At 41.8% G+C, this 12,743-nt stretch overlaps 1 protein-coding gene across 2 annotated transcripts in view; it reads right to left on the bottom strand.

Moving 5' to 3' along the window:
- The window catches only part of LOC128689528 (receptor-type tyrosine-protein phosphatase T-like), a 208,285-nt gene that overhangs the window by 125,108 nt on the left and 70,434 nt on the right, over nucleotides 1-12,743 (bottom strand). For both annotated transcript variants that reach the window (XM_070086130.1, XM_070086131.1), the window contains one exon: nucleotides 20-337. In XM_070086130.1, coding sequence (XP_069942231.1) covers nucleotides 20-337 — 318 coding nt within the window. The remainder of the gene's footprint in view (nucleotides 1-19; nucleotides 338-12,743) is intronic.

A 12,743-nucleotide genomic window follows, 5' to 3' on the forward strand; every position in this document is an offset into this window, starting at 1 on the left:
GATAAGTTAATAAACTTACTTGCAACAGCAGTAGTGACGCTGGTAGAGACAAATAATTCCCCAACACCAGCAGTGTTATGTACCTGTGCTGTGACCTGGTAGGTTTGGCCAGCTAGAACCTGGTGGAAGGTCACTTCTGGACTATGGTCAGTAGGTATCAACACATTCTGTGATAGTTCATGTATAGTGTTGTTGCAGGGCAAGTTGGTCTTTATTCTGATGATGACGGATATATTGGGTCCATTGTAATTTTCACAGTTAACTATTGAAGAAAACTGACACGTAATTTGTGAATAATATGGCCAACAAGTGAAGCCTCCCACTTCTACGTCTGGTGCTGTACAGGGAGGAATAACCTGGTTAATAATCTTCACAGTAAGATATATAGAGAAAAATTTACAAAAAAAAAATATTTTATACATCCACTACAGCATTACAACGACATAAATGAATTGTAATTCTTGTCATTCAGGTTTTATACAGAAAATCCTCGACATGCACTACACAGCTTCCACAAAAATCAACTAATATTAAAATGCTGTTGTATACAATATCAAAACACATTGGTCCATTAGTTCCGTGTCCCAACACATTGATATAATTAAAATATGCATTCCTGTAATTGGTTATATCGTGGTTTTTGTACATAAAAATGTGCAAACACTGCTACTTTCTGCACCAACGGTACAAAGTAAGTTTCCTTATGAAAGTGGGAGGACTACTATGCTGTGCATCTGACAAAAAGGATCCAAGCCTTTCAAACACCATCCCATGAAGCCTACTAGGCTGTGCATCTGACAAAAAGGATCCAAGCCTTTCAAACACCATCCCATGAAGCCTACTAGGCTGTGCATGTGATAAAAAAGGATCCAAGCCTTTCAAACACCATCCCATGAAGCCTACTAGACTGTGCATGTGATAAAAAAGGATCCAAGCCTTTCAAACACCATCCCATGAAGCCTACTAGGCTGTGCATCTGACAAAAAGGATCCAAGCCTTTCAAACACCATCCCATGAAGCCTACTAGGCTGTGCATGTGATAAAAAAGGATCCAAGCCTTTCAAACACCATTCCATGAAGCCCACTATGCTGTGCATGTGATAAAAAAGGATCCAAGCCTTTCAAACACCATTCCATGAAGCCCACTATGCTGTGTATGTGATAAAAAAGGATCCAAGCCTTTCAAACACCATTCCATGAAGCCCACTATGCTGTGCATGTGATAAAAAAGGATCCAAGCCTTTCAAACACCATTCCATGAAGCCTACTAGGCTGTGCATGTGATAAAAAAGGATCCAAGCCTTTCAAACACCATCCCATGAAGCCTACTAGGCTGTGCATGTGATTAAAAAGGATCCAAGCCTTTCAAACACCATCCCATTAAGCCTACTAGGCTGTGCATGTGATAAAAAAGGATCCAAGCCTTTTAAACCCTATCCCATTAAATATAAGGGGAATTATCAACAGATCTCCCCTAACTGACTTGAAGATTGACCTTGCTTAGTAGCTGCAGCAAGGTCCTGGTCAGCCAGGCTGACCAACAGCCTCACTGATCAGGATGTAAACAGGCAGGCCTGGTCTGGGACTGGGCCTCGAGCACAATGAATGATTCTTGAAACAATTATCAGGTAAACAGTTAACTAATGATGACCAACTTCTTGGTGTGATAACTTGTGAGTGGGATATTTATGAGTGGGATAACTTGTGAGTGGGATGGCTTGTGAGTGGGATGGCTTGTGAGTGGGATGGCTTGTGAGTGGGATCACTTGTAGAAGTGTGGTGTAGTGTCTGGTGAATAGGATGACTTGTGAGTGGGATGGCTTGAGTGGGATGACTTGTGAGTGGGATGGCTTGAGTGGGATGACTTGTGAGTGGGATGACTTGTGAGTGGGATGACATGTGAGTGGGATGGCTTGTGAGTGGGATGACTTGTGAGTGGGATCACTTGTAGAAGTGTGGTGTAGTGTCTGGTGAATAGGATGGCTTGTGAGTGGGATGACTTGTGAGTGGGATGACTTGTGAGTGGGATGACATGTGAGTGGGATGGCTTGTGAGTGGGATGACTTGTGAGTGGGATGACATGTGAGTGGGATGACATGTGAGTGGGATCACTTGTGAGTGGGATCACTTGTGAGTGGGATCACTTTTGAGTGGGATCACTTTTGAGTGGGATCGCTTGTGAGTGGGATCACTTGTGAGTGGGATCACTAGTGAATGGGATCACTAGTGAATGGGATCACTTGTGAGTGGGATCATTAGCGAATGGGATCACTAGCGAATGGGATCACTAGCGAATGGGATCACTAGCGAATGGGATCACTAGCGAATGGGATCACTAGTGAATGGGATCACTAGCGAATGGGATCACTAGCGAATGGGATCACTAGTGAATGGGATCACTAGTGAATGGGATCACTAGCGAATGGGATCACTAGTGAGTGGGATCACTAGTGAGTGGGATCACTAGTGAGTGGGATCACTAGTGAGTGGGATCACTAGTGAGTGGGATCACTAGTGAATGGGATCACTAGTGAGTGGGATCACTAGTGAGTGGGATCACTAGTGAGTGGGATCACTAGTGAGTGGGATCACTAGTGAGTGGGATCACTAGTGAATGGGATCACTAGTGAGTGGGATCACTAGTGAATGGGATCACTAGTGAATGGGATCACTAGTGAGTGGGATCACTAGTGAATGGGATCACTAGTGAGTGGGATCACTAGTGAGTGGGATCACTAGTGAGTGGGATGACTAGCGAATGGGATCACTAGCGAATGGGATCACTAGTGAATGGGATCACTAGTGAGTGGGATCACTAGTGAGTGGGATCCCTTGTCTTATTTGCAAAATAATTTATTTTTGCCCATTTAAAAAATCAATCATTTTATTTATTCAGGAAACTGCAGTAAGGGGAGCTCTAGCATCAAGTAAAAACTAACACGTATAAGACAGGTACTAGAAAAAGAACAGGGTACTTGTAGTATTTGGATTGTCCAAAATCCATTACGTGTAAGTGGCTTCTTTTTGTGTCTAACAATATTTTATTATGTGTAAAAAACATTATCTGTACGTACTTCACAAAAAATGAATTTAAACTGAGTGAATAAGAATAATCACTAAATCCCATCCCTGGCAACACCCCCCCCCCACTCTTCATAGATCTAAACTTACTCCCTGTTCAGTACATCCACACTTACTACTGTGCAATCTACATCTACAGGACCTTAAATTCCAATATCAACCTTGACCTAAAATGCTTTCTTGATAGTTGTGACAGAACCCACAGGCACAACACCAGACACAAACATCTCTATGACATTCCCCGTGTCCGACTAAACCTTTACAAAAATTCAATGTATGTCAAAGGCCCTAAAATCTGGAATACCCTACCTGAGAACTCTAGAACTGCAGACACATTCATCACCTTCAAAACTACCATTAGAAAACATCTTATCTCCCTGATACACCCTGTCAACTAACTACACGAATACCACCTGGTGGTTCACACTTACACTCACTCACCCATTTGACCATAAACAGAAATATCAACCTCAATCATAAAATAATGAATCCTAACTAGTCATAAGTTGGCCTGTGATACTCCAATACTGAAACTATGTATTGTGCCAAAACAAAAGCATTCACATTGCTAAACTCACAAACTAGTATTTAGTCACTCAGCCATAATACCAACTTACCTCATAATTTGTAATAACTCACGAAATCGTAATGACACGATTGCAAACCATACCCCGGCCGGGATTGAACCCGCGGTCAGAGACTCTCTGACCCCGGGTTCAATCCCGGCCGGGGTATGGTTTGGTTAACTTGTAATATTTTAAAGTTAAGAATTAATCTAAGTCTGCCCGAAATGCCTAGCCATGCTAGGTGTTCTAGAGGCACCCTCTGTAATTAGTATTTTACTACATGTAAACCACACAGTAACCAAATTCTGTAAACTCAGCATTGTAATCCTTATAGAGAATAAACTTTGAATTTGAAATTGAGTGATCATGCTGGCTGGGAACAGCAGACAGAAGCAGTAAGGTGTTGATGACTGTCATCAATGATGCTGAGAGTTTTCTCCTCAATGTGATGAAAAAGAATTAAATATATACAGACTGATAGAGTTTTAGAAAGGCTATAGGAGAGAAAGAAAAGCTAGAGGAGAGATCTCTTGAAATGCAGGATTGAGAAGAGAAGGCATAATTCCTGGGTGGCTAATGTATACAGAAAAGTCATGAGCCACAGCCAATTGCAAGCTGTTTTCATAGGAAAAAATACATGTCATTAAGGAGATCTCCCGCCAGCCTACCCTCTGTTGTGTCAACCTTCTTCCTCGTAATCCACTGTTTATCACCTGTCTCTCTTTGATTTCCCTATTAAACATCATATTCTAAGTCACTATCAGCTACCTTCTTTCCCTCACATCATTCCATCAACCTGGCTCCCTTATCTACATATCAACACAGACCTAGCCTTCCACTGAAATCATCAACTTAACCTCTCAACATTCTTGCTCCTCTCAGTCCTAATGAAAACTTTGTTCCCCTATTCTATTCCCTCCCTCTTCATTTCTTTCCCTTTCATACCTGACACGGTACCAATATTCCACAGTACTAAAGTCTACTCTACTTTCAACTCCAGCCGTCCCTCTTAAAGTCCATTTTGAAAACTATATTTTTCAGTCTTCAGACATCCACCATTTTCAACCACCTACTTCCAGTTACTCATCAAATCAGAACACTACAGAATCAGAGGTCATATACTTACATACATAGTCTTACCTCAATGATAGACACGAGCACGTGACCATAACACGTGTTAAGCTTAACTTATCAACATAGGGGATTGTGGAAGGAGTTGCTTCAGGGCAGTGTCCTAGGCTCTCTGCTATTCCTCATCTATATCAGTGACCTTTCTACTGCTTCAAGAATATCGTCAAACCAATACCTTCTTAATTTAATGTAATACATCAGCCTGTCTAGATGCCAACCTGCAGTTATGTGCGACACTCATCTCCTACCATCTCTCCTATATACTGCTTTTGCAAATAAAGTCTTATACTTAAAGAAACTATTGTGTCATAATCCTTTTTCATACTAACCTTACTTCTGTTTACTGATATATTTAGTCAAACTATACTCTAAGTTACTTTTAAGCAATTCTGTAACTTTAACAATATACAAAAAAAAAAAAAAATCTACCCTGATTTGTCACACAAAACCTAATTTATGTATGTTAGAACTATAAGTATATGTTATTGTTTTACATGATGGTAGGATTGTTGGTGTCTTTTTTTCTGTCTCAAGCATATATATATACACACACCCATCTGGGTTTTCTTCTATTTTCTTACTAGTTCTTGTTCTTGTTATTTCAGTTTATCTCCATGGAAAAGTGAAACAGAATTCTTCCTCCGTAAGCCATGCGTGTCATAAGAGTCAACTAAACTGCCGGGAGCAAGGGGCTGGTAAACCCTTCTCCTGTATATAGTACTAAATTTAGTACTAAATTGAGAAACTTTTGTTTTTCTTTTTGGGCCACCCTGACTTGGTGGGATATGGCCAGTTTGTTGAAAGAAAGAAAGAACTACAAGTAATTTTAAAGGTCTAGAATTAGTCTGCTCAAAATACTTTGCGCAACAATGGGTTTTTCCTTAAAACATGTAATACAATGTTTTCCAAAACTGTAACAATACAAATTATAAAAACACCCTATGTAGCCTCTTTTCAAAGGGTACAGACGCATTTATCCTTATCTTTAACTACATGGTAGTAGAGGCAAGACAAACAGAAGGCAGGACGGCAGCCAGGAGACTGGAATACAGATGCAATTACAGGAGGATGAAAGAGTCACAATCTAGGATTCAGTGGTAGTGTCCTCAAGAGGAATTCTTTGATGTGATGAATGGTTTTGAAAACCGGCAAGTTGAAGATTGAGACACTTATGCAACATATGGGAATCTTTAAGGAAACGTTTCGCCACACAGTGGCTTCATCAGTCCAATACAAAGCAGATAGGTGTAAGGAGAGGAGTAGTTTGAGGTAATCAGTCCCTCAGCCTGGAGTCGATGTGTTCAATCCATCAATCTTGTAGAATGTACAGCATAGGGCTGTACAAAGAATTCTTCAAACTTGTCCAACCTTTGCACGAAGACCTACTTCGACTAGTGGATGGTACCACTATGACCCCGCCTCCTCCTGCTTCGCCTCACTGACTACAGTATATAAGCCACGTCTACGGCCCTATGCTGCACATTCTACAAGACTGATGGACTGAACACATCGACTCCAGGCTGAGGGACTGATTACCTCAAACTACTAATCTCCTTACACCTTTCTGCTTTGTATTGGACTGATGAAGTCACTGTGTGGCAAAACGTTTCCTTAATAAAGATTCCCATATGTTGCATAAGTGTCTCAATCTTCAGGAATTCTTTGATGCTGTGATTGGGCTCTCAATCTGATGAACTGGAGCTATCCACCCCTTCCTCAAATGAAACCTGATTACTTCTCATTCCTCAGATGTTGTATGACCCTGAAGAGCTTAGAGTTCCATGAATGTAATAATACTTCACAAGGTAACGAGGGATGTGCTATGTTAAGCAAAGATAAAAGAACTTTGTAATAACAAGAGAAGACAAACTGAAGCACTTGAGACAGCTGGGTACAACAAAGGTTATGCAGCAGAATTGGATATAATAAAAAGTAATAAGAATATTACACACCACGTTCACCCTTCCTTACCTTCAGGGAGAGTGTTGGGTGAGTACATGAATCATTACTGTAACATTGCCTTCAGGACGAATGTTGGGTAAGCACCTGAATCATTACCGTCACCTTACCTTCAGGGAGAGTGTTGGGTGAGTACATGAATCATTACCGTCACATTACCTTCAGGGAGAGTGTTGGGTGAGTACATGAATCATTACCATCACATTACCTTCAGGGAGAGTGTTGGGTGAGTACATGAATCATTACCATCACATTACCTTCAGGGAGAGTGTTGGGTGAGTACATGAATCATTACTGTCACATTACCTTCAGGGGGAGTGTTGGGTGAGTACATGAATCATTACTGTCACCTTACCTTCAGGGAGTGTGTTGGGTAAGTACATGAATCATTACTGTCACATTACCTTCAGGGAGAGTGTTGGGTGAGTACATGAATCATTACTGTCACATTACCTTCAGGGAGAGTGTTGGGTGAGTACATAAATCATTACTGTCACATTACCTTCAGGGAGAGTGTTGGGTGAGTACATGAATCATTACTGTCACCTTACCTTCAGGGAGTGTGTTGGGTGAGTACATGAATCATTACGGTCACATTACCTTCAGGGAGGGTGTTGGGTGAGTACATGAATCATTACTGTCACATTACCTTCAGGGAGAGTGTTGGGTGAGTACATGAATCATTACCATCACATTACCTTCAGGGAGAGTGTTGGGTGAGTACATGAATCATTACCATCACATTACCTTCAGGGAGAGTGTTGGGTGAGTACATGAATCATTACTGTCACATTACCTTCAGGGAGTGTGTTGGGTAAGTACATGAATCATTACTGTCACATTACCTTCAGGGAGAGTGTTGGGTGAGTACATGAATCATTACTGTCACATTACCTTCAGGGAGAGTGTTGGGTAAGTACATGAATCATTACTGTCACATTACCTTCAGGGAGAGTGTTGGGTGAGTACATGAATCATTACCATCACATTACCTTCAGGGAGAGTGTTGGGTGAGTACATGAATCATTACTGTCACATTACCTTCAGGGAGAGTGTTGGGTGAGTACATGAATCATTACCATCACATTACCTTCAGGGAGAGTGTTGGGTGAGTACATGAATCATTACTGTCACATTACCTTCAGGGAGAGTGTTGGGTGAGTACATGAATCATTACCATCACATTACCTTCAGGGAGAGTGTTGGGTGAGTACATGAATCATTACTGTCACATTACCTTCAGGGAGAGTGTTGGGTGAGTACATGAATCATTACCGTCACATTACCTTCAGGGAGAGTGTTGGGTGAGTACATGAATCATTACCATCACATTACCTTCAGGGAGAGTGTTGGGTGAGTACATGAATCATTACTGTCACCTTACCTTCAGGGAGAGTGTTGGGTGAGTACATGAATCATTACTGTCACATTACCTTCAGGGAGAGTGTTGGGTGAGTACATGAATCATTACTGTCACATTACCTTCAGGGAGAGTGTTGGGTGAGTACATGAATCATTACTGTCACATTACCTTCAGGGAGAGTGTTGGGTGAGTACATGAATCATTACTGTCACATTACCTTCAGGGAGAGTGTTGGGTAAGTACATGAATCATTACTGTCACATTACCTTCAGGGAGAGTGTTGGGTGAGTACATGAATCATTACTGTCACATTACCTTCAGGGAGAGTGTTGGGTAAGTACATGAATCATTACTGTCACATTACCTTCAGGGAGTGTGTTGGGTAAGTACATGAATCATTACTGTCACATTACCTTCAGGGAGAGTGTTGGGTGAGTACATGAATCATTACTGTCACATTACCTTCAGGGAGAGTGTTGGGTGAGTACATGAATCATTACCATCACATTACCTTCAGGGAGAGTGTTGGGTGAGTACATGAATCATTACTGTCACATTACCTTCAGGGAGAGTGTTGGGTGAGTACATGAATCATTACCATCACATTACCTTCAGGGAGAGTGTTGGGTGAGTACATGAATCATTACTGTCACATTACCTTCAGGGAGAGTGTTGGGTGAGTACATGAATCATTACTGTCACATTACCTTCAGGGAGAGTGTTGGGTGAGTACATGAATCATTACCATCACATTACCTTCAGGGAGAGTGTTGGGTGAGTACATGAATCATTACTGTCACATTACCTTCAGGGAGAGTGTTGGGTGAGTACATGAATCATTACTGTCACATTACCTTCAGGGAGAGTGTTGGGTGAGTACATAAATCATTACTGTCACATTACCTTCAGGGAGAGTGTTGGGTGAGTACATGAATCATTACTGTCACCTTACCTTCAGGGAGTGTGTTGGGTGAGTACATGAATCATTACGGTCACATTACCTTCAGGGAGGGTGTTGGGTGAGTACATGAATCATTACTGTCACATTACCTTCAGGGAGAGTGTTGGGTGAGTACATGAATCATTACCATCACATTACCTTCAGGGAGAGTGTTGGGTGAGTACATGAATCATTACCATCACATTACCTTCAGGGAGAGTGTTGGGTGAGTACATGAATCATTACTGTCACATTACCTTCAGGGAGTGTGTTGGGTAAGTACATGAATCATTACTGTCACATTACCTTCAGGGAGAGTGTTGGGTGAGTACATGAATCATTACTGTCACATTACCTTCAGGGAGAGTGTTGGGTAAGTACATGAATCATTACTGTCACATTACCTTCAGGGAGAGTGTTGGGTGAGTACATGAATCATTACCATCACATTACCTTCAGGGAGAGTGTTGGGTGAGTACATGAATCATTACTGTCACATTACCTTCAGGGAGAGTGTTGGGTGAGTACATGAATCATTACCATCACATTACCTTCAGGGAGAGTGTTGGGTGAGTACATGAATCATTACTGTCACATTACCTTCAGGGAGAGTGTTGGGTGAGTACATGAATCATTACCATCACATTACCTTCAGGGAGAGTGTTGGGTGAGTACATGAATCATTACTGTCACATTACCTTCAGGGAGAGTGTTGGGTGAGTACATGAATCATTACCGTCACATTACCTTCAGGGAGAGTGTTGGGTGAGTACATGAATCATTACCATCACATTACCTTCAGGGAGAGTGTTGGGTGAGTACATGAATCATTACTGTCACCTTACCTTCAGGGAGAGTGTTGGGTGAGTACATGAATCATTACTGTCACATTACCTTCAGGGAGAGTGTTGGGTGAGTACATGAATCATTACTGTCACATTACCTTCAGGGAGAGTGTTGGGTGAGTACATGAATCATTACTGTCACATTACCTTCAGGGAGAGTGTTGGGTGAGTACATGAATCATTACTGTCACATTACCTTCAGGGAGAGTGTTGGGTAAGTACATGAATCATTACTGTCACATTACCTTCAGGGAGAGTGTTGGGTGAGTACATGAATCATTACTGTCACATTACCTTCAGGGAGAGTGTTGGGTAAGTACATGAATCATTACTGTCACATTACCTTCAGGGAGTGTGTTGGGTAAGTACATGAATCATTACTGTCACATTACCTTCAGGGAGAGTGTTGGGTGAGTACATGAATCATTACTGTCACATTACCTTCAGGGAGAGTGTTGGGTGAGTACATGAATCATTACCATCACATTACCTTCAGGGAGAGTGTTGGGTGAGTACATGAATCATTACTGTCACATTACCTTCAGGGAGAGTGTTGGGTGAGTACATGAATCATTACCATCACATTACCTTCAGGGAGAGTGTTGGGTGAGTACATGAATCATTACTGTCACATTACCTTCAGGGAGAGTGTTGGGTGAGTACATGAATCATTACTGTCACATTACCTTCAGGGAGAGTGTTGGGTGAGTACATGAATCATTACCATCACATTACCTTCAGGGAGAGTGTTGGGTGAGTACATGAATCATTACTGTCACATTACCTTCAGGGAGAGTGTTGGGTGAGTACATGAATCATTACTGTCACATTACCTTCAGGGGGAGTGTTGGGTAAGTACATGAATCATTACTGTCACATTACCTTCAGGGGGAGTGTTGGGTGAGTACATGAATCATTACTGTCACCTTACCTTCAGGGAGAGTGTTGGGTGAGTACATGAATCATTACCATCACATTACCTTCAGGGAGAGTGTTGGGTAAGTACATGAATCATTACTGTCACATTACCTTTAGGGAGAGTGTTGGGTAAGTACATGAATCATTACTGTCACCTTACCTTCAGGGAGAGTGTTGGGTGAGTACATGAATCATTACTGTCACATTACCTTCAGGGGGAGTGTTGGGTGAGTACATGAATCATTACTGTCACCTTACCTTCAGGGAGAGTGTTGGGTGAGTACATGAATCATTACTGTCACATTACCTTCAGGGGGAGTGTTGGGTGAGCACATGAATCATTACTGTCACCTTACCTTCAGGGAGAGTGTTGGGTGAGTACATGAATCATTACTGTCACATTACCTTCAGGGGGAGTGTTGGGTGAGTACATGAATCATTACTGTCACCTTACCTTCAGGGAGAGTGTTGGGTGAGTACATGAATCATTACTGTCACATTACCTTCAGGGAGTGTGTTGGGTAAGTACATGAATCATTACTGTCACATTACCTTCAGGGAGAGTGTTGGGTGAGTACATGAATCATTACTGTCACATTACCTTCAGGGAGAGTGTTGGGTAAGTACATGAATCATTACTGTCACATTACCTTCAGGGAGTGTGTTGGGTAAGTACATGAATCATTACTGTCACATTACCTTCAGGGAGAGTGTTGGGTGAGTACATGAATCATTACTGTCACATTACCTTCAGGGAGAGTGTTGGGTGAGTACATGAATCATTACTGTCACATTACCTTCAGGGAGAGTGTTGGGTGAGTACATGAATCATTACTGTCACATTACCTTCAGGGAGAGTGTTGGGTAAGTACATGAATCATTAATCACATTACCTTCTAAGTACATGAATCATTACCATTTTAGGGAGAGTGTTGGGTAAGTACATGAATCATTACTGTCACCTTACCTTCAGGGAGAGTGTTGGGTGAGTACATGAATCATTACTGTCACATTACCTTCAGGGGGAGTGTTGGGTGAGTACATGAATCATTACTGTCACCTTACCTTCAGGGAGAGTGTTGGGTGAGTACATGAATCATTACTGTCACATTACCTTCAGGGGGAGTGTTGGGTGAGTACATGAATCATTACTGTCACCTTACCTTCAGGGAGAGTGTTGGGTGAGTACATGAATCATTACTGTCACATTACCTTCAGGGGGAGTGTTGGGTGAGTACATGAATCATTACTGTCACCTTACCTTCAGGGAGAGTGTTGGGTGAGTACATGAATCATTACTGTCACATTACCTTCAGGGAGTGTGTTGGGTAAGTACATGAATCATTACTGTCACATTACCTTCAGGGAGAGTGTTGGGTGAGTACATGAATCATTACTGTCACATTACCTTCAGGGAGAGTGTTGGGTAAGTACATGAATCATTACTGTCACATTACCTTCAGGGAGTGTGTTGGGTAAGTACATGAATCATTACTGTCACATTACCTTCAGGGAGAGTGTTGGGTGAGTACATGAATCATTACTGTCACATTACCTTCAGGGAGAGTGTTGGGTGAGTATATGAATCATTACTGTCACATTACCTTCAGGGAGAGTGTTGGGTGAGTACATGAATCATTACCATCACATTACCTTCAGGGAGAGTGTTGGGTGAGTACATGAATCATTACTGTCACATTACCTTCAGGGAGAGTGTTGGGTGAGTACCTGAATCATTACCATCACATTACCTTCAGGGAGAGTGTTGGGTGAGTACATGAATCATTACTGTCACATTACCTTCAGGGAGAGTGTTGGGTGAGTACATGAATCATTACCATCACATTACCTTCAGGGAGAGTGTTGGGTGAGTACATGAATCATTACTGTCACATTACCTTCAGGGAGAGTGTTGGGTGAGTACATGAATCATTACTGTC

Source organism: Cherax quadricarinatus, chromosome 18, assembly GCF_038502225.1.
Source record: "Cherax quadricarinatus isolate ZL_2023a chromosome 18, ASM3850222v1, whole genome shotgun sequence".
NCBI lineage: Eukaryota > Metazoa > Arthropoda > Malacostraca > Decapoda > Parastacidae > Cherax > Cherax quadricarinatus.